Consider the following 22,821-nt stretch of genomic DNA (forward strand, 5'->3'; position numbering starts at 1 on the left):
TGCAATATAAAATATATGTTATATCACGTGACTTGGCAAATTCAATATAAAAGCACTGTTTAATAAAGAAAAGGATTATTTTAAAAATGTTGAAGTTAATGTCGGAACTACTGATTATTATCTTATACGATGATCTAATATGGTAATTTTTACTACATTCTTGTTTGTGTACTAGTTCGTTTAAGTGTTACTAGATATCTGATGTTTCAATTTCATGTTTAAAATTGGGATTCAAAGTTCGTTCCATTTATTTAATGTCACTTTAAAACAATTAAATTTGGTGCTTAAAGGTTTGTGTTTTGTTTTCTTTCACCTAATTCCATAGACTGTTTTTGGTAATGGAGAAGCTGAAAATACCCAGTCTACAACATAAGTTAATATAAACGAACAATGAAATTAGTTACCTCTACAAATGCCTTGATTTTAACTAGAATTAAATATTTGAGAAAAGTTCTTTTCGTACGTTATATACCATACGACAGCGTTTTTTTTTTAAATGTTTATGAAAGAAAAAATGATTTTCTAATTTTCAGTAAAACACAGTGTGTAAGTTTGTGTGGTTAACGTTTATTAACGGCATAGATCTCTATTTTTTGTTCGTTTTACAAACTTCTTCATAATATTATAACGTTTATTGATTATTTTAACCAAATAATTGAAAATTATACTTGATAAGGAGTAAATTAAATAGCCACGAAAACAAATGATATTTTTATAGTACCTTGTATTGTTATTTATCAAATGTTGAGGTCAAATTATGTTGCAGCCTCACTTTAGGAGACACCTGTATATTGGAGAAAACATGCACAGAGACCTGCTACCGTACTTCAAGCTATACAGTGAGTTGTGGAACATGGGGATGGAGGAGGTGCAACAGATACCGGTGAGTGACTATTTAAGAAATGATTTTTTTCGGGGTTCATGCGAAATGAACGACAGAATAGCGGTAGCGATTCATATTCAATTTGCCGAGCCTAATCGAAAGTTGGTACATAGTTTAAATTTGTTAGACAATGTGAGGAATTTACATGTACTCGAACCGACAAACATACCCAACCGACACACGGCGTGGTTCGATTTTATTCAGCTTATTGTAAATTCATGTAACTGCCCATGATATCCCCATGCAACCCGTTAGTGTCAACCATATGGTTTTATTGAGCGAACTAATTTATATGTTGAGTGACAGATTTGTGACCCACGTTTAGTGGCAGTTAACCTCGGACAGCCTAGAAGTCGACATAGAGTGAGAAATAGGCTTACAAAAATTATCTGCCACAGGCCCTACCGCGGTCTAGTTCTTAGGCTACGTCACCATCACCAACGTCTAATTTAGGCCAGCAACTATCGCTGTCAGTATTGGCAGAACGTAGTGTTTAGTGATTTTGTGGAACGTCGACAGACGTTTGCGTGTCTATAAACGATTTCGTGAACGCTACGCTAACAATTGCAGTCTACAGTACAATCCTTAAGGTGGGGGCGGAGTTACTGTCTGGGCAGCCATCAACTATAGGTTGAAGTCCCAACTCGTCTTGTACCAAGGTAATCTCACAGCCAGGCTTTACATCGACAAAATATTACGTCCTGTGGTTGTCCCTATATTCCGTCGACGTACGCCAAGGCTTGGTCTTTGAGCATGACAACGAGCGACCTCACCAGGATTTTTTTACAGACGAGCAACATTGATGTTTTGCCTTGGCCGGCGTGCTCACTAGACTGAAATCCAATTAAACACTCCTAGAATTAACTTGGACGGCGGTTACGTCAACGTTAACCGCAGTCTGCCAACGTCCAGGATCTGATAGCAGCGCTTCACTAGGAGTTGGCCAGACTCCCATGATATCTGCCACGTAATTGGTGCGGATCCATGGGGCGAAGTCTTACTGCTATGGTTGCAAGTAGAGGTGGCTACACGCGCTACTGATGTGATGCAATTCCTATCAATATTTGAAGCATAATGCGACCATGAAGTGCTGTCTAATCAAACAGTAATTTGCGATTTGCGAATGGGATTGTTCTCTTTTAATTTTGATTTACGCTGAACAAAATATTATACAATAAGTTTGATTTCTTTTTCTCGCCAGTGTATTAACTTAATCGATAAGTATTCGTTGTTTTGAGAAAAGGCCAAATTTTAACCTAAATGAATAATACGTGTTCGTAGTCGTGTACATGTACATTTTCGCCGAAAAGGTCTAAAATTGTTTCTATTTTTAGCTTGATTTCCATTAATGATTACGTTGTAAAAATAATAAAAATCTGTAAACAACTAATCAATTGAAAAATTCCATAGAAATAGGGCTTTTTAAATTTGAATGTAAGTATTCATCCGTAATTTACTGGTCTTTTAATGGCAATATCTTTTTTTGTAAAAAAAACAAAAAAAAAAAACGGCCAAACGTGTGTTGGTGTCAGCTTGAGCTAGAGGAACGAGCGAACGAGGTTATTTGTCAGCCGATCAAATTTGAAATGTTTTTCGTTAGGGGAGGCCATTCATTAATTTGGAAGAACTTGTTGCCCAACCTTTATGTTCTGTTATTGTTTATATGTAAAGAGCAGCTAAAATATTATCAAACTAAGCGAACGTGCGTGCGAGCGAGCGAACGTGCGAGCAAGCGTGCATGTGTGCGTGTTGCTTGCTAGTTTGTGTCCTACGATAGGCCAAGAGAAAACAGATTTCATCTTGAAACTGACTCTCTTTTTGGTCGCTTATAAGAAATACATCCTTTTAAAATGTGAGAAACATGCAAATACACTGTTCATCGATTTAAACCTTTTTATTTCACATAGATTCACATCGATTGTGCATAAGTTTTTACATTACAGTCACGCTTGATACCTCGGTGACGAATAGCCAGCAGTCACGTTTGTATACACTACAGCCTTCCCAACCTTCGGGTCTGTAGTACGAATATCGAGGAAACAATGTTACATATTCAAAAGAAATAAATTAATTAACATTCATTTTGTATTGAAAGAGAAAAAAAAATCAAATGTTGTTTGACAATTCGTACAAAAGATCAATTGATCAGTTTTACGTCCCATTATACAACGAGGTCATAATAATTTCAACAGCGTGGATCGAACTTATCACGGTAAGTTTGGTTACAAAACAAATGAATATAATCACCATTGTTATATAATACCGTTTCATGTCTTCACATACCAATACCTTAATTCATCTAAAATAGAACGTCTGTCAATGACAATGTACCGCCAAAAACTCGATATCGTGTTTTTTTTACAGTGGTATAGTTCGGTAACTAGTACTAGTGTATTAAATTTCAGAGAGAAAATTCGCACTTTCACTCCACGTCTGCGTGATATTACTATTTAATCGCAGTAACATGACGCCCCTTTTCAGTAAAAGCAATCTCAGTCCCGATTTCTTGTATTGCCCAAATATCATAAATTGAAAATACGCCTACACTGTTGCACGAGTGGTATGAAACTTGTAATGAAGAAGTATAAATGTTGGTAAAAGCACTTGTAATTTACTCTGTAATGTGTGCTTTGTGATATCATTTAGAAATTAAAAAGGCATTTAAACCTAGCCTTTACCTGTCTAAAAAGCAAAATTATTTCGACACATTTTCTAAACATACCATCCACACTTTCGTGTACTCAGTCAATATAATTTATTTATATTTTCATCTAAATTAATGTTAACGGTGCAAAAACCTGCAACTCAAAGTGTCAGTCATTCACGATGCTGGCCTAAAGACAATTACTGCAGATTTGTTACAATAAACTAAAACACTAGCTTGTTTACAAAATAATGACTGACACAATATATGGACAGTGCAGACAAATATTCGCATTCCCTCTTTTAAACTACATGTACACGGAAATCATTGATTCTAAATTACTTTCAATAATGATATCTGAAATATTTACTAACATAGGCTAAAATTCGAAACTGCTACCAAATAGACTTAGCTTAGTTCCAATTCTTCATAAAATTTGAAAAATCTAGACAAACCGGACAAAAGTACCAAATTTTGCACACAGGTAGTTTGGACCAACACAAGACTTTTGGCTGTAAGGGCCAAGGTCACAGCTCTTTGGAATTCTATTTTTAGAACATTCAAAATGGCCGCCATTAAAACAGTTAGCTATTTTAGTAAAAATTAATTTTTATCTTATTCTTGATACATATTTATGCGTAAACAGATTCATACCTACTCTTAGAGTCAAGTGATACATTTGCAGGAAGTGATGTCAATTTTCACGTCCGTCTGTTTGTAAATCCGTCTGTCTGTATGTCAAAAATGCTGTTTATAAACAGTATACTTGTGATTATAACTATAAGATGGGCCCCGTAATGTGCAGCTTGACTTTAATTATGTATTGGTGCAGCTGAAACAAAATTCTGTCTGTCTGTCTATTTTTGGGTGAAGCATGTTATTATTTGTTCCGTCCGTCTGTCCGCCCGTCCGTCGCAAAATTCATATATATATTTCAGAACAGCTGTTTTGGCTAAATCTGAGGGTTTTTTAAGATTTTTGACATTATTTATTCTATAAATTGTTACATGCCTATTGACTTTTGGAATATCCTAGTGACTGTTCCTGAAATACCCTGTTAAAAATGAAAACAAAAATGTATAAAAACGATTTGTTTTAACTGCTTATAGGGCCATAATGACTTTGGTTATTATGTGACTGCCACATGTTCTGTTATAAACATAAAATATATTAATAACTTGTTAAATCTTATTTTTGATACTTTATTAATAACATATTTTTCAAAGGTACTTAAAGTATGATTCACAAAGTATAAAGTATTACTGAGTCCGTTCTTTTTTATAACCTCCCTTTTATGCAAAAGGATAAATACATGTGCAGCACTGAAAGAAGTGCTTTTCCAACCATATAATTATCATGCATATTCTCTTTTTTGAGAGTTGCTGTATCGGGTTAAAACATTACGGAATTTTAACACAGTGAAGTTCACCTAAACAGACGTGACAAAATATCCTATTGAAAAGTACTTTAGGCATATTGAACAACTGTTAAAGATGGTTGAGGGGAACATTTTGTTAATGTCTATTCAAATCATGTTTGATACCTGTACCTATTTCTTAATGTCTTAAACAGAGAGCACCAATTACTACATGTACCTATATTATCTAAAACAACTGTGTAGATGACAAAAGTTTTTAATGGTGAGATTGTCATTCTTGTATCTATGTGTCAATGGGGCTGTTGCATTCTAGGGGTTATTTCAAGGTTAGACAGTTAGGTGTAAGATAATTTCATAACATTACTAACTGCAAATTGCTTTATTAATCAATATAATGGTGATAATTGTATAACAGCTTATGTATTTTATATGCTGAGAAAGAATGCTATGCTTATAAATGACTTATGCATAGATCAATCATTAATTTAAGTATATCTGAAATAAATTAACTTATTGCCCGAACAAATGCCATTTTAATCCAGTGTGATGAAAACATATTAAATTAGCATTGAAGATAAAGGGAAACTAGTTTATTCCATTTCTTTTATTGCTGGTGTAAATACTATATACTGTTTTCAATCTATTAAGACATGTTGTCGTCGTTTAAGAAGAAATTGATGTCATTGATCTAAGTGGGAAATTTCTAACTATTTAAAAGGCAGTGCATGTATGCTGCAATCAATGCTTTGACTGTTTAATTATGCTTTACAATTTTGTTGCATAGTATTTCCATTTATATATTCATAAGGAGTATGTCATAAAGGTGCATATACTTCTGGTGATATAATTTGTAGTGAAATGGCATAATTACTTGGGAGCTTTTAGTGATAAATGTCAGCATTCTATATCTATCTATATCTCCTTTTGGCTTTTAATCATCATTCAGAAGAGAATGTCTATATAAAAGAAGAGGCTTTTTAAAATAGAAATAAATCATTATGTTCAAAAAACGCATGTACACACATCTATTCCTCTCTTGTCTATATGAATAACTATAGCTTTTTAGTTTATACTAATTTATTTTTAAGCTCAACTGTGATGAAAGCTAGAAGCTTATCTGAACCACACTCGAATCCTGGAAAACCGAGTACTTGTGTCATTTGAGAAGGCTTGGTTATGATCCAAGTCGGTATCAAACTCTGGGTTGAGCGGCCAATACCTTAACCTCTAGACAACCGCTTCCCTTACCTATAGTTTCTTGATGAGTGACTTATCCCAACAAAAATGTTCCAGTACCAGAAGGCTCTGGCGTGATATGTGACCGGGATAAACATGAATAGTATCACACCAGAAGATGTCGGTTTGATGATCTGAACAGGAAAAATGTCCTGTGTGGTCAAAGCTTTCAGTTGCAAGTAATGTTAAATTGTTTGAGACAACTATTTGTTCATGCAAAAGATGAAGTAAGGGTGCATATAAATTATGTAAACACCTCTTAATGATAAATTATAACAAGAACCCAGTAAATAAAGACATAATCATTAAATAAGAGTTTTAACTTTCCATTACAATAAAGCTTTTCAAGATACATATATATAAATATATGTAATATGTGTTCTATTATGGGAATTACAAAGCTAATCACAAAGCTTATTTAGTCACCGTATGACCTAGAGTTGTGTTAATGCGATGCTAAAACTACCAAAACCAAAAGAACAAAGCTTATTATTTTGATACATGTATATGATGCAAAAGAACCATAAATGAAAATGAACCATGTCTCCCAATATAGCTTTATTTCAATAGAAGGATGAATGGAATTGCCATCTGCATGTTATCTGAGGCACTAGCGGACATGAAATGCTGCCTTTATATCATTTGATCTACACTGTACAACAGTAATATTAAACTGATGTTGCGTTCCACATATGGTTTCATTATGACTACAAATACAGAGCGGACACAATTTTGCGATAGACAGACAGACAGACAGACGGACGAACGAAACAAAATGGAACATATCTTCTACAAAACTTTAGTCGGTTACACATATTTATGACCTCTAGATCAATCGAGATCAAGCAGCATATTACAGGGCTTATTATGTATGTACGTAAAAGCGTATGGTTTTAACAAAGAAGACATTTTAACGTACATACGGACGAATGTACAGACAGACCGATATGTAGAATGGCCTAACTTTATGCAAATGTATCACTTGACCCTAAGAGTAAGTATGCACATAAATGGAATTTATATCAAGAATAAGATAAAAATTATATTTTTCTAAAATAGTTATTTGTTTTAATGGCGGCCATTTTAAATGTTCTAAAAATAGAATTCCAAAGAGCTGTGACCTTGGCCCTTACAGTCAGAAGTCTTATATTTTCTCAAGCTACTGTTTTGACCTTGGCCCTTACAGTCAAATGTCTTATATTGTCCCAAGCTACCGTGGTCTTGTTATGACTAAAATACAGAGCGGACACGATTTTGCGATAGACAGAGAGACAGATAGACAGACGGACGAACGAAACAAAATGGAACATATCTTCTACAAAAATTAGTCGTTACACATATTTATCACCTCTAGACCAATCGAGATCAAGCAGCACATTACAGGGCTTATGGTGTATGTACGTAAAAGCGTATAGTTTTAAAAAAGAAGACATTTTTAACGTTCGTACAGACGAATGTACAGACAGACTGTTATGTAGCATGACCTAACTTTATGTAAATGCATCACTTGACCCTAAGAGTAAGTATTAATCAGTTTACACATAAATATGTATCAAGAATAAGATAAAAACTAACTTTTACTAAAATAGCTATTTGTTTTAATGGCGGCCATTTTGAATGTTCTAAAAATAGAATTCCAAAGAGCTGTGACCTTGGCCCTTACAGCCAAAAGTCTTATATTGTCCTAAGCAACCGTTTTACAAAATTTGGTACTTTTGTCCAACCTGTCTAGATCTTTCGAAATTGGCACTCTACTAACTAGGAATATGTACTTTTGAATGGTATCCACTTCAGGCGTGTGTCCTACAGTTGCCAACAGCAATGCAATGAAGAGATCTGCTGTGACGGATATACGGGGGATGACTGCCTAACACGTATTTACTTTAAAGACTATATGGAAGGGTATTTTTATCCGAAACATAGTGAATGAGTTTAATGACAAAATGTATATAACATTATGTTTCACATTATGTATTGATACCTTTAAAAACATTTTTTCATTTTGTCTCAATTATCACAGGATATCTAAAACAAGCTCACTCTACGTATATTTTGCCGATAGACTACACATTCAATTGAGAAGTTGATGAATTGATAAATGCCTGTCTTTTCCAGCCCTTTGTTTCAATTCAACCACTTGTGCTAACGGCGGAACGTGTGTGTCCCCGGACAACTGTACATGTACCAGCGGCTTCTCCGAGCCAGCGTGTGATGGTAATACTTTAATGCCTCGAACAAGTTCAAACAAGAGTTGATAATCGTGTATAGCTATAGACACGTCTTTTGATAAAATTAATCGAATTGCAAGCGATAGTCTTTGCGCGCAGATATTCAGGCGTATAAAGTAGCGCAGTGAAGATTTGTACAGTAGTTCAATGAATTTTGTTACCTACTATCTACTGAGTCCTGTTATTTTAATGTTTTATCCTCGTTATCTATTTGTTTTACCTTGCCTATGTTTATTTTTGTGTACTTGTTCCTTGTGTTAAGCAAACTCTTACACACAGACATACATCACTCACTATATGCCAATGCTTTTCGTGTTGGATTTCCATCATTGTTTCATAGGGAGTCGTTTAAGATAATAAAATAATAAATACTTTTAAAAATTGGAATCAAATGTGACTTTTACTGAGGATTTATTTACAATGTTAGCTGAGGTTTGGGAAGGTGTGTTGTTTTATACCTTGGCGGAGCCTAACGTGGCGTCTTTTTACTCCAGGGCCATTATCACTCAAAGGCACCGCTCTCCCATGTATTTACCTGTTTACTATATGTTTACTTATAATATAGTAAGAAAAGTTTGGCGTTTCATTTATATGGGTACTAGTAGCTACTGGCATAATAACGTTAAGCTTTTCAGTTTCTATATTATTTGTATAAGAGGCTAAATACTGTTTATTACGCGAGTACCTATTAAAAGTAACAAGTTCTTACTGAAAATGTTCCTTGTTATCGTATTGCCTCGTGCATTATCATAATTGGTCCCAGGCCGATAATAGCCCCGACGTTAGCGCAGGAAATTAACATCCGTAAACAGATATTACGATATGACGTTTCATGATGGTAAACATACAGTATTTCAGTTTTAGTTTTAATGCCGAGTATTCTACGTGAAATAACTTATTTCCAACCCTAAATTATGCTTTAATCAAGAAAGTACAACTATTAAGGCATCTGATTTTACACAGTATATAGCCTCTTATACAAATAATATAGAAACTGAAAATCTGAACGTTATTATACCAGTAGATACTACTACCCATATAAATGACACACTAAACTTTTCTTACTATATATTATAGACAAACGTAATAAACATGTAAATACATAAGAGAGTAGTACCTTTGAGTGAAAATGTCCCTGGAAGATGATAATTGCCCTCGTGCAATTATCGCCTTGCCAGGGCCATTATCACTCAAAGGTACCTCTCTCCCATTTAATAACCTAGATAAAATCAAATGCCCTGATAATTGTACTTTGTTGTTGGATTTAACGTCGCACCGACACATGATAGGTCATATGGCGACTTTCCAGCTTTAATGGTGGAGGAAGACCCCAGGTGCCCCTCCGTGAATTATTTCATCACGAGCGGGCACCTGGGTAGAACCACCGACCTTCCGTAAGCCAGCTGGATGGCTTCCTCACATGAAGAATTCAACGCCCCGAGTGAGGCTCTAACCTACATCGATGAGGGACAAGTGATTTGAAGTCAGAGTTGTACTTTGTTGTTTATAGCATAATTACTTTGTTGTTTATAACATAATTTAGGGTTGAAAATAAGCTATTTCACTTATAATACACGGCGTTATGTTCAAGATAATAAAACGAAAACTAAAATGTTCTCTGTTTTAGTTTTACCTCAATGAAACTTCATGTCGTCATCTCTGTTTACGGACGTTAATGTCCCGCTCTAACGTCAAGGCCATTATCGATAATGGCCCCAGGGCCAGTTATGATTAAGAGGTTAATATACGACTGGGTTGTGCCTTCTTGCCATAATGGCACACCTGGTGTCATAATTGCCCGAGGGCTTTAGCCCGAGGGCCATTATGAAACTAGGTGTGCCATTATGGCTAGAAGGCACAACCAGCCGTTTATTGACCTTTTTTTATTATATACGTTCGCTTCATATTTATCTTGGTATTTTCATTTCACATATTTTCCAAAAACTTAAAAGCATTATTTGTATTGCTTTTTATCAACAATGCCATCAATATTTGACAATCGATCTGAAAATGATTCAGCGCCCTTTCAACCGCCATAATAACGTTGCTACATGACATCAACAGCAGAACGCGCTGACGTTCCGGTTACCCGAGGCCATTATGATTATGGCGCGTGAGGCGCACTGCGCCATTATGGATTTGTCAACAGAGGCCGTAATGACCGTTTTAAAGGCTTTTTTTGTTACTATTTATAGTAACGTATATAATAAAATGTGATAATGCATGAGGTAATACGATAACAGGAACATTTTCAGCACAAAATTGTTACTGTTTATAGATACCCATGTAATAATTAGCTGCTAGTGGAACTTGATTATCATAAACAGAAACTTTAATTAACAGATTAAATTTACTAGCTTTCATGGTTTCTTCAGATATTGACGAGTGTGCAAACCAGTTGGATACATGTGAACACATATGTGTTAACACACAGGGATCGTACACGTGTGATTGCAACAATGGGTATATGCTTCAACCAGATCTAGCATCATGTTCAGGTAAACATAAGTTATTTTAACATTCACTAACAATAAACGTGTCCGTGGTCCTGGTAAAACTATAAGTAAACTTAACTGGACAGTTACAGTAACTGTATTTGTCGTTTTACAGGGAATACCTTCACTTTTCCCGCCGCACAAAACGTCTGCAAATCAATTCTCAATACATTTCTCAAACACTTCGCCCAAATGTTTTTTTTTTTTTTTTTTTTTTTTTTTTTTTTTTTTTTTTTTTTTTTTTTTTTTTTGGAAAGACTGTTAAAATGTAGGCTAAAGTTAGAGAAAGTATTCACTTAAAACCTACATCAGTGGATGAACCCCTTTTGCTAATCGAGAAATATTACAAATAAAGAAGTTCATGTTGTTGGAAATATGGAATATGCGGAATGCCTCTGCGATATGAAATATTGAGACAATGTGACTTGTACACAATGGAAGATTAAATATCAGTTGTTCAATATGCATAGTTACTGTACCTATTTACCGAACTGCGCGTTTTAAATGAGAAATTCGCGATTGAAATCGGTAAGTATATTTTCCCGTTCGTGACCATGGTTGTTATAGTGTACTTTGGGGTAGGGTGTAACATGTACAGTGGCATTTTCCTTTTTGGTCTTTTGAGAATGGTTCATGTCCACCTACAGCCATTGTTATATCGATACTGCGTATTAGTGTGAAATTGATATCATAACGAATATATGTGTGTACGATGTTCTGTTCGTTAGATTTTTCGATTAGACTGACACTGAGTGCCTTTGTACACAGTTTTTCAACGAAAAGCAGCCAGGCGACGTGTTGAAGATAGGTATTGAGAATTGATGGCAGACTATTTTAGGAGGAAAGTATTCAGCGTTATTATCTTATGGAAATCCGTCAAGTAAGATGGACATTATTGGCAAAATATTACCTAAATCGGAACGTTCTCTCCATGTGTGCGGTATCCAAAAGGTACAGTGGGTTGACCACCCTGTTTGTGGCGTAGCTGTAACTATTAATATCCATTTAACAGAGGAATTACTATCATTTCTTGTATCTTACTTTCGGTTAAAAAGTGTTTGTGAAAACATTAGAGACGTCTTTAATGGTATAAGTTTTGTCTTTTACAAAAGATAAATCGGGATATATTTTATCACTAATGCAACCAGAAATATCCATTGGTAAGTTATCGTCATGATCATAATGAATGTATGTAGACATAAAGTATATACATACTTGTTTCAATTCCCGGTATGTGATTTCTTTTTAATGATTTATTTTATAGATATTGACGAATGTATAAATGAAAATGGCCGATGTAACCAGGTGTGCGTTAATTCCGAAGGGTCATATAGCTGTGCTTGTAACCAAGGATACGAGCTGAGTGCAGATGAGCTTACTTGTACAGGTAACCAATACATGTAAATTGTGTAATAACCATTTTTAACCTGTTGTCATTAAAACATGCACTTCTGTTCGCTCTTTACTTGGGAGAATGGTGCATTTCACATATAATAAAAAGGACCACCAACTATTCTTTGAAGACATATTTCATATCACTTCCATTTGTATCAAACAAAATTTTTGGAAGCATTGAACACGTCAAAAACATTAATTAAAGAGAAACCTGTGAATGTTCATTGTAAATTAAAGATAAACAAAGGACTCTTTTGAGTTGTTGCCTTTTTTCGTGTGAATAGCCTAACAAAAAGAAAAACAACATGGTCTTCCGTGAGCCACCTGGACGACTTACTGGCGTTAAATAGTTTTGCCGAAATTGCAGGCTTTCCAACCGCAAATGGTGGTAGTAAATTGATAGTAGGAAAGTACTTTGAAGTCAGCGACTTTAATTATGGAGTCTAGGAGTCCCTTTGAAATCGACCCTTTGACAGAATATATTAATACTATGCATAGACATTCTCACAAACCTGTCAACCTATATGCAAATGATTTCAAAAGCTACTTAAACAGTATTCATATTAAAGTTATACATTCATTTTTTAACAAAAAAGTATTGAAAACGAGCCACTTAAAATGACGAACTTTTTATGTCAATATGCTTACAGACGAAGACGAATGTGCAAACAGTACGCATGAATGTGAGCACGGCTGTACAAATACCGTTGGCTCATTTGGCTGTTACTGTCACACGGGATATGAACTGGGCATTGATGACAGATCATGTGACGGTATGACGTTATGTTAAATAGAATATCTGATTGATAGTAAATTTTACCTCAAGAAGGCGATGCCATGGTTGGAATATGCTTTAAATATGACCTAATGCATGTGAGAGAAGTCTCAGTGTTTCACGTACACAATATACATATTTAACATATTATTCAGACTCATTATATCAGTACATTTTATAACGTCCACAAAATACACATGTGGCCTGTCATTTGGAAAACTCAGGGTCAAGACATCACGAAAACAATTAACATATCTAACTAAATCTAACATATTATCTAAACAACATATACATTTAAGAGCTTATCTGCCTGGTAACTGTATTTGCAGCTTCAAAACTAGGCCCCTTTGTGAAAACCAATCTATTATATTTTTAGTTGTGTTTCATTCCCCCAGCACGTTTAACCTGTTACTCAGACAGCTCCCTCAACATATCACGTACACAACATGTACATTAATCTATCATTCAGAACGTCACTCAGCATATGACGTACACAGCATGCACATTTAACCTATCATTTAGACAACTCCATCAACATATCAGGTACACAACATGTACATATACCTATCATTCAGAAGCTGACTCAGTATATTTCGTACACAACATGCACATTTAACCTATTATTCAGACAGTTCATTCAGTATATCACGTACAGAACATGCACATTTAACCTATCATTCAGTCAGCTCATTCAGTATATCACGTATACAACATGCATATTTAACCTATAGTTCAGACAGCTCATTCAGCATATCACGTACAGAACATGCACATTTAACCTATCGTTCAGACAGCTCATTCAGTATATCACGTACACAACATGCACATTTGACCTATCGTTCAGACAGCTCATTCAGTATATCACGTACACAACATGCACATTTAACCTATCGTTCAGACAGCTCATTCAGTATATCACGTATACAGCATGCACATTTAACCTATCATTCAGACAGCTCATTCAGTATATCACGTATACAGCATGCACATTTAACCTATCATTCAGACAGCTCATTCAGCATATCACGTACAGAACATGCACATTTAACCTATCATTCAGACAGCTCATTCAGCATATCACGTACAGAACATGCACATTTAACCTATCATTCAGACAGCTCATTCAGCATATCACGTACAGAACATGCACATTAAACCTATCCTTCAGACAGCTCATTCAGGATAACACGTACAGAACATGCACATTAAACCTATCGTTCAGACAGCTCATTCAGGATATCACGTACACAACATGCACATTTGACCTATCGTTCAGACAGCTCATTCAGTATATCACGTACACAACATGCACATTTGACCTATCGTTCAGACAGCTCATTCAGTATATCACGTACACAACATGCACATTTGACCTATCGTTCAGACAGCTCATTCAGTATATCACGTACACAACATGTACATTTGACCTATCATTCAGACAACTCATTCAGTATATCACGTACAGAACATGCACATTTGACCTATCATTCAGATAGCTCACCCAGCATATCATGTACACAACATGCACATTTAACCTATTATTCAGACAGCTCACTCAGCGTATCACGTACACAACATGCACATTCAATCTATCATTCAGACAGCTCACTTAGCAGCATATCACGTGCCCAACATGCACATCCAATCTATCATTTAGACAGCTCACTCAGTATATCACGTGCCCAACATGCACATCCAATCTATCATTCAGACAGCTCACTCAGCATATCACATGCCCAACATGCACATCCAATCTCTCATTCAGACAGCTCACTCAGCATATCACATGCCCAACATGCTCATCCAGTCTGTCATTCAGACAGCTCACTCAGCATATCACATGCCCAACATGCACATCCAGTCTGTCATTTAGACAGCTCACTCAGCATATCACGTGCCCAACATGCACATCCAATCTATCATTCAGGCAGCTCACTCAGTATATCACGTACATAACATGCACATTTGATATAATATTCATATTACTGACAGTATATAGCGTACACAACATACAGAATTAGATGTATGATACAAACAACTGACTCAGTTTAGAATGTAAACAACTAGAACATTAAACATATCATTCAGGCAACGATTGGCCCATATATGTTATCTGGCGGAAAAATGACGAGATTAAATGGAAAAAAAAAAAACAGTTTAAAAAAATCAGAAACATGCTACCATCACGTTTGAAGAAGGCAAGGAACAAACAAAGATCATGAAAGGGAAATAATTCCATGAACTATCGCCCGGTAAGATATTTGCTATAATTACACTTTATTGTTATCTTTGCTTTGATGTTTAATTAAGGCAAAGTATATCCCATGGATATACAAAAAGACAAAGCAAAGGTAAAGTCAACGCGGACCTTCACTTCACATATGGTCAAAGGGAAGTAACCAGTTTCCCATAGACTTACATTGTAATGTTTTGGGTTATAGCCCTTTCCTAACATTTAAACTTTTGATGCCACCTACCCAGGGTGATAGAACAATTCAAGACCTAAAAGAAAACAGCCAGCAATATACATGTTGACCATCATTTTTCTGCACTTTTTTCACCCGGAAGTCAGTAACCCCCAGTCCGGCACTTAATTTTTGTTTACATTTCATGAAAATACTATATCACTAAAACAAGCAAAATTTTCAAGCAAAATACACCTTCAAATATTTTTTCCTCAATTAATCATGGCTTAGAACTTCAATTTAAGAAATAAAACAGTTTTCAAACATATTCAACAGATATTTCACCAATCAGAGACCACTTTACATCTTAAATATTTGTCTCAGAATACCATATACTTTTTCAACCAATCAAAAGCCCAGTGACTTAATTCCCTTTGACCATATTGCCTTGTGAATTTTCGAAGTTATAAAAAACGTTGCCCAGTGTAAACAGTTGATTCGTACGAAGTTTACACAGCAGACAGTGCGTGCATGGTCTGTGAAATATAATGTATAACGTACATCAAAGAACTCCAATCAATTATGTTTCAGATTTGGACGAGTGTGCTGATGGAACTTCCCTATGTGACCACATATGTGTGAATACACGTGGGTCATACGAATGCGAGTGCAATGCGGGGTATGAACGACAGCCAGACGGACTTTCTTGCAAAGGTGATGTAATGTCCTAATATGCAGTATTGTAACTATATTAGTATACAAATTCTTAAATGTAGTCATTATGCTATATTCTGTGACGTTATGTTGCTATTTAAGGATTTGTATTCTGCACAGACTTTAGAGCCGCCTGTTAACCGATGTTAGAATAAATCGTGGCAAATCCGTATGTTAATGATATTACTTCTAATACCATCATATATAATTTTTCGTCTTAAGAAGTGGATGAAGACAAAATTATAGTAAATTAAATTACAATTTCGTACTTTCAATGTTATTATTATTTTAACGAAACAATTTGCAGACATTGACGAATGTTCAACCAACAATGGAGGGTGCGGCCAGATATGCACCAACCACCCAGGTGAATATGAATGCTCGTGTTTTGATGGGTACCGCTTAGTACAACAAAATCAGTGTGAAGGTAATACTTAGTCATAAATTGTTCGTTTTAATTCGACAATTGAGTCAATATTGTATCACGATAACAACATACTATTGAGCTATTGAGAAAGAACACGAGGAAAATTCGAACTTCTTATGACTAGCGTAGGATTACATGTTATTTCGTAGTGATCAGCCTTCCGCCAACGTAAATGTTCAGTTCCGTCTTCTTTTAATTCTGTGACACATTTTGATGATCACAAGTTACTATAGGTTATAGAACACTGAAACTGTATTCGCATTGAAATAAAAGTGTTGACGAAACTAAGAACATATTTCATCTAGAGTCATGAAACCATGTACAGTGACATGAAGCGGGGACATCAGTGTCCTGTAGACGCACATCTAGCTTTTCTTGACTTAAAGCCCTTTAATGTACTTTATTGCAACTACATAAAAGTATGGCTTTGTTAAAAGGATACTAGACCCATATGTTTCCTAATTAAATATTTAAACATTGCTAAATAATTTTTATGCATACATAGAATAAACAAATTTGTATGCATGGACTTTACCATGCATTAGGTTACATGCATAGCTGAACACTATAGTAATGTGCACTGCCACTAAAAACTGGATTTCTTAACGATCATCTGTTAATGCATGGCATTTAATCGTGAATGTAGCTCTACATACACAATTAATTTATAAAAGTTAAACACACTTGATGAGGACTTTTTACATTTGACATAAAGTATTATAGTTAAAGATGAGCACTGACTATCATTAACTTCTCCTACAGTCTTCGTCCGTTTGAAATGACACATGGTATACATTACAGGACATGGGCATATTTCGGAAGTTTTATGGCCAGTTATTTTTATGGATTCATGTCCTTTTCTTTGGAATTTGAAATTGTAAAATTATATCTGTACATTGTGTACTCAGCTCCTGCTTCTATCTGTTCTGACGGATTTAGTGAGCATAATCAACTTCAAGAAGAAATTCTTTTTGTTTTGAGTTTCTTTTGCGGTTGTTAAGTAGTAACTAGTTCGGTCTTTATTATTCTATCAAGATTTCTTTCGAGGGGGAGATGGGAGAGTGGAGTTATATAGCCTGCCATACATATAGAATTTTTTTTTATTTCAATGAGTTTTTACCGTATAGATATCAACGAATGCAGCAACAACATGCAATGTGACCAAACGTGTACAAACAGTACTGGTACTGATGATAAACCCGGACAGATGATAAAGTCGAACACCTTGGAAATATTCGATTGCAATCGGTTATTTATAAAATTGAACACACCATCTAATAGCTTCCACTTACAACACCAACTGGTGTAAACAAAAACAAAATTGGTAAATATTCTATATAAATAAATGACTTACATAAATTTGTATAAAAAATATTTATCCAAAATTACCGGGGAAGAGGGTGTTTTTTCGGGCATGCTAACTGCCAAAACATGAAGGCCTGACATTTGTTAAATTTTCATTACTTGATCAGGAATGACTGTTGCAGCTTTTTGAGGAAAGTTTCAATACAATAATACAAAGAAAATTTTGTAAATGACAGGGTTCGAATTTATCATCAGTCAACGTTCATAAAGTCCCCTTTTTACATACCCCTTTCAGGCCCTCACTTCGTGTGAGTTTGCTTACTAAATATAAATTTGAATTATGTCAAGTTTTCAGCTAAGGTTAAGCTTTATTTTGATACCGACCATTGATTTCAATTTGCAGAAATAAAAAAGTTACAGGTAAAAAACCTCATTTTCTGTTCGGGTTTATCATCAGTACCAGTATTGGTTCTTTCACCTGTGGTTGTTGGGAAGGCTATGCCCTGGATACCAATGGTAGAAGTTGTTTCAGTAAGTTTCATAGAATATAAACGTCAGTAAATGTTTCATTGTTTGCGTAATCTTTAAATCGTTCATATAGATGATACATCAAGACACTTATCATACATTAAACACATGAAATATACTAATTTATTTATCAAACTATGATAAACGCGACGGTTGTTATCAGGAAACTTTTGTACATCATTTTGAAACTTTCCTTGTATTGATGTTCATGGAAATAATTGATGAAAGAAGAAATTTTCATTACTCTTAGACATAGACGATTGTGCAGACATCACTTGCAAAAATAATGGAAGTTGTATAGATGGGTTATCTTCATTTACCTGCGTGTGTCTGCCGGGATTTACAGGAAACTTGTGCGAATTAGGTTAGTATAACATATAAAGGTTATGTAAATATTCAGGTTAGCCTGTATCAATTAAATTTACATATCATAAAAGATCACTACAATTCATGTATGTATGTGCCTTTGACCAAATCTGGAACTCTTTTTACATATTCGTTTTTGAAAAAAACGGGACGAAATATAGAATAGCGCGTGCGAATATCTATTCGTGCGTATGTCTGTCCCAGTCCGGAGCATAACTTAAAAACATTCAAAGTGTTAACTTTTAACTTGGCATATAGATAGGTGATGATAACGATGCACATAGTTCACAAACCAGGTCAAATGTTAAAGTCACTAATTGTGCTCAAATCTGATGTCAGATTTCGTGTCCGAAGCATTACTTAAAAATATTCAGGTATATACTTCAAACTTGGGAGTTGAAATGATGTACGGAGTGCATGAACCGGGCCATTACATCAACGATCAAGGTAAAGGTAAAATCTTATGTCATATATCTTGTCCGGAGCATAATTGAAAATCAGTTAAGGAATATAATTCGAACTTGGCATATAGGTAGGTGGCGATGTAATGATGTGCAGAGTGCATGAACCTTGTCGGTAGGTCAAAGGCTAAGGTTACAGATTGTCACAAAGTGAGCATAAAGGTCAAACCTGACGTCATATTGTGTGTCTGGAACATAACTTTACAAAGTGCTGACTTGAAACTTGGAATATATGTAGGTGATGATGTTCAGATTGCAGTCCATATTACTCCCTTATCCCTAACTACAACATGCCTGCAAAATAACCCCCACCAAAACAAATATTTTTTACTTTTAGTTTCTTGTGCCTAAGTATCCCATAACCATCGCAACACTAAACCACCATCTGTCAAATAATCCCTCTCACACAAAAATATATTTATGATTCCAGTTGCTAATTCAAGCCATTCGATTGATTTAGCCGAGTCATTCACACATCGATGAATCCCTTGTGGTTTTTATGCCCCCGAAGGTGGGCATATTAAATCGCACTGTCCATGTTCCTGTGTGCGTGCGTGTGTCCGTGTAAAATCTTGTCCGGACTGTAACTCTGCCATCCATAAAGAGATTTTAAAATAACTTGACATAAATGTTCACAATAATAAGATGACGTGTCATGCCTAAGACACTGATCCCTAGCTTCAAGGTGAAGGTCACATTTAGTGATAAAATGTTAACCGGGTCTGTTTCGTGTCCGGTCCGTAACTCTGCCATCCGCGAAGGACTTTTGAAATAACTTGGCATAAATATTTACCATAATGAGACGATGTGACTTGCGCAAGACACAGACCCCTAACTCCAAGGTCACGGTCACACTTAGAAGTCAAAGTAAATACGGTCTGTTTCATCTCCGGTTCATAACTCCGCCATTCATCATAGGATTTTGAAATTACTTGGCATAAATGTTTCACATAATGAGACGACGTGCCACGCCTACGATCCAGACCCCTAGCACTAAGGCCAAGGTCATACTTAGAGGTTAAATGTTAACATTGTCTGTTTCTTGTCCGGTCCATAGCTGTGCCGTCGATGAAAGGGTTTTAAAATTACTTGGCATAAATGTTCCAATGATGACGTGTCATGCGCAAGCTCAAGACCCCTAGCTCCAAGGTCAAGGTCACACTTAGAAGTCAAAGGTTAACATGGTCTGTTTTTGTCTGGTCAATAACTCTACCATTTATCAAGGGATTTGAAAATAATTTGGCACAAATGTTAACATATTGAGAAGGTGTGTCGCTTTTATGACCCGGATCTCTCAGGTCAAGGTCAAGGTCAAAGTCGCAAAATGATTCATACCTAAACTATATTTGACATATTTTGCGCAGACAACTGTAGCATTCTTGGGTACGCTTCGGGGTCATTTGTCACTAATAGTGACAGTTCTTTTTTGTTGTTGTTTTCATATGAGTATGTCAATGTTGCGTCCGTGTCGAAACCGATAGCAAAAGTATTCTAATATCGGCGATAATTTTCTTATTTCTGAATGAAAAATATATCTGAGATCTCAATATCTTATAGTTGCATAAATGTTTATATTTGATGATCATGGTTTCGATTCATCATTTGATAAAAAGTTATTTTCGCCATTTTTAACACGGAGAGCAAACATCCAAGTACCACGATGCTAGAGCGAGCCATGTTTCACTACATGTATATTTATTTGATTTTTAGATGTGAATGAATGTTTATTTCTGAATGGAGGATGCAATGACCTATGTATGAACACGTTAGGTTCGTTCATGTGCAGTTGTACAGGGAACAGAAGCCTGGCAGCCAATCAACGTTCTTGTGAAGGAGGTGTGTGCAACCAGTTAATCATTTTGTATTTGGTTCTTTGTTTTAGAGCGATTAATAATCTACCTAATGAAATTTTGTACAGTATCACACTGTCTTCTTCAGCAATGAGCTAAGACTATTGTCCATGTAACACGGCTTCCGCTGCCTGATATCTATGAGACAGTTCAGTGCCTAAAACTGCATGATACTGTTTAAAAGTTTAAAGGTTTGTAAAATAAATATTCAAAAAAACCAAATGCATTCAAAGCATGGAAACAACCCATTTAGACATTTATTGTAATCTGGCCTGCCTGACAGAGATGTGTTACCAGGTTTTCGAGGAATTTATATCAGAACTTTCCTCGGTAGCCTAGTGGTAGAGCGTCCTCTTCGAGTGCGTGAGGTCATGGGTTCGATCCATGGCCGCGTCATCCCAAAGACGTAAAAATGGTACTAGTAGCTTCCTCGCTTGGCGCTCAGCATTAAGAGGATAGTACTAGGACTGGCCAGCCCGGTGTCAGTATAATGTGACTGGGTGGGGTATCATGTCATGTGTCTACGGCGTGATATTACAGTGATGCAGCACTATAAAGTTGGGTATTGTGCTCACTGCTACAATTAGACACCGTCGTTCATATGACTGAAAATTGTTGAGAAAGACGTTAAACCCGAACACACACACACACACACACGCACACACACACACAGAGAGAGAGAGAGAGAGAGAGAGAGAGAGAGAGAGAGAGAGAACTTTCCTCGTATCCTAGCTTCGCTGATCATATGACTCTTCAGTTGTGTATTTTCTAATTTCGAGACTGATAATGTATTCCCTACTTGTTTTACATTAATGACATAAAGGGAGAATTTAATTGAGTCCGTCGTATATATTTGAAATCATGTTTAACTTTTGCATTGCATAAACCTTTATGAAACGGTTAATAAGCGGTAATAGCGTATGTTGTTTTTTTTTTGCAAGTACAATGATACATTTATTTTTCATTTATCTAGTAACAGTGACGAAAATATATGTATTTTCTTTTACTTTTGCCTTGAAAAGTTGCAAGTATGAAATTCGGAAGCCAGGTTATAACAGTTTGAAGGTCACCGTGTTATTTATAAATAAGTAGCTTACATAGAAAAGTTTCTTTGTATTAAGCAAGTAGCATTGTGCATATTGTATAAGGTCAATTAATAGTTCTAAAATAATTTTATTTTCGTTACGTAAATTAACATGGTAGATGGAAAAGTTACCGTTAAACTAAACAAAGCAAAACTTTTAATGATGCCGTTCTTATTTCAAATCAGTGTCCTGTATATTTGTCATCAATATTTTGAAACATTTTACAGTTAAAAATACTGTTCTTTATGTGGCATTCTAGGCGATTATACCGGCACTAGTGTGTTTGAGCGCCTTCGAATCGCTAGAAAGCGTTTGCCCGAAGGATGTTTTTCCTTCAACATTGACGATACTCGATTCTTAACATCTACGTTACCATGGTATTGCCTTCACAATGATCAATCCATTTGCTACACAAGCGGGGTTGTGCATATAAAAATTGGAAGCAGATGCCATCCTATATCTATTCAAGGACTTGCTATTTTCAACAAAGACTTGCTTACAATCACAAGCAACACATTCACATATAAAGACGGTTCAATCACAAAACAAGAAACAGAATGCAAAGAAATAGAACTCTCTGCCAAGGACAGTTAGGATCTGGTGAGAGAGGGGTCATTTATACGAAGTTATATATCATCTTTACCTG

General features: G+C 35.5%; 1 protein-coding gene across 1 annotated transcript; it reads left to right on the forward strand.

Annotated features, from left to right (window-relative positions):
* The first annotated feature begins 87 nt into the window (after nucleotides 1–87).
* On the forward strand, nucleotides 88–22,769 carry LOC123547108 (signal peptide, CUB and EGF-like domain-containing protein 2). The gene is made up of 14 exons (XM_045333925.2): nucleotides 88–142; nucleotides 767–883; nucleotides 7,936–8,015; nucleotides 8,257–8,355; nucleotides 10,745–10,867; nucleotides 12,129–12,251; nucleotides 12,910–13,032; nucleotides 16,031–16,153; nucleotides 16,461–16,580; nucleotides 17,708–17,756; nucleotides 18,346–18,416; nucleotides 18,664–18,777; nucleotides 20,951–21,076; nucleotides 22,435–22,769. Exons 1-14 carry the CDS (start codon nucleotides 99–101, stop codon nucleotides 22,767–22,769), a joined length of 1,647 nt encoding a protein of 548 aa, XP_045189860.2. The 5' UTR covers nucleotides 88–98.
* The last annotated feature ends 52 nt before the right edge of the window (nucleotides 22,770–22,821 follow it).

This window comes from Mercenaria mercenaria, chromosome 15 (assembly GCF_021730395.1).
Source record: "Mercenaria mercenaria strain notata chromosome 15, MADL_Memer_1, whole genome shotgun sequence".
In the NCBI taxonomy this organism is placed as follows: domain Eukaryota; kingdom Metazoa; phylum Mollusca; class Bivalvia; order Venerida; family Veneridae; genus Mercenaria; species Mercenaria mercenaria.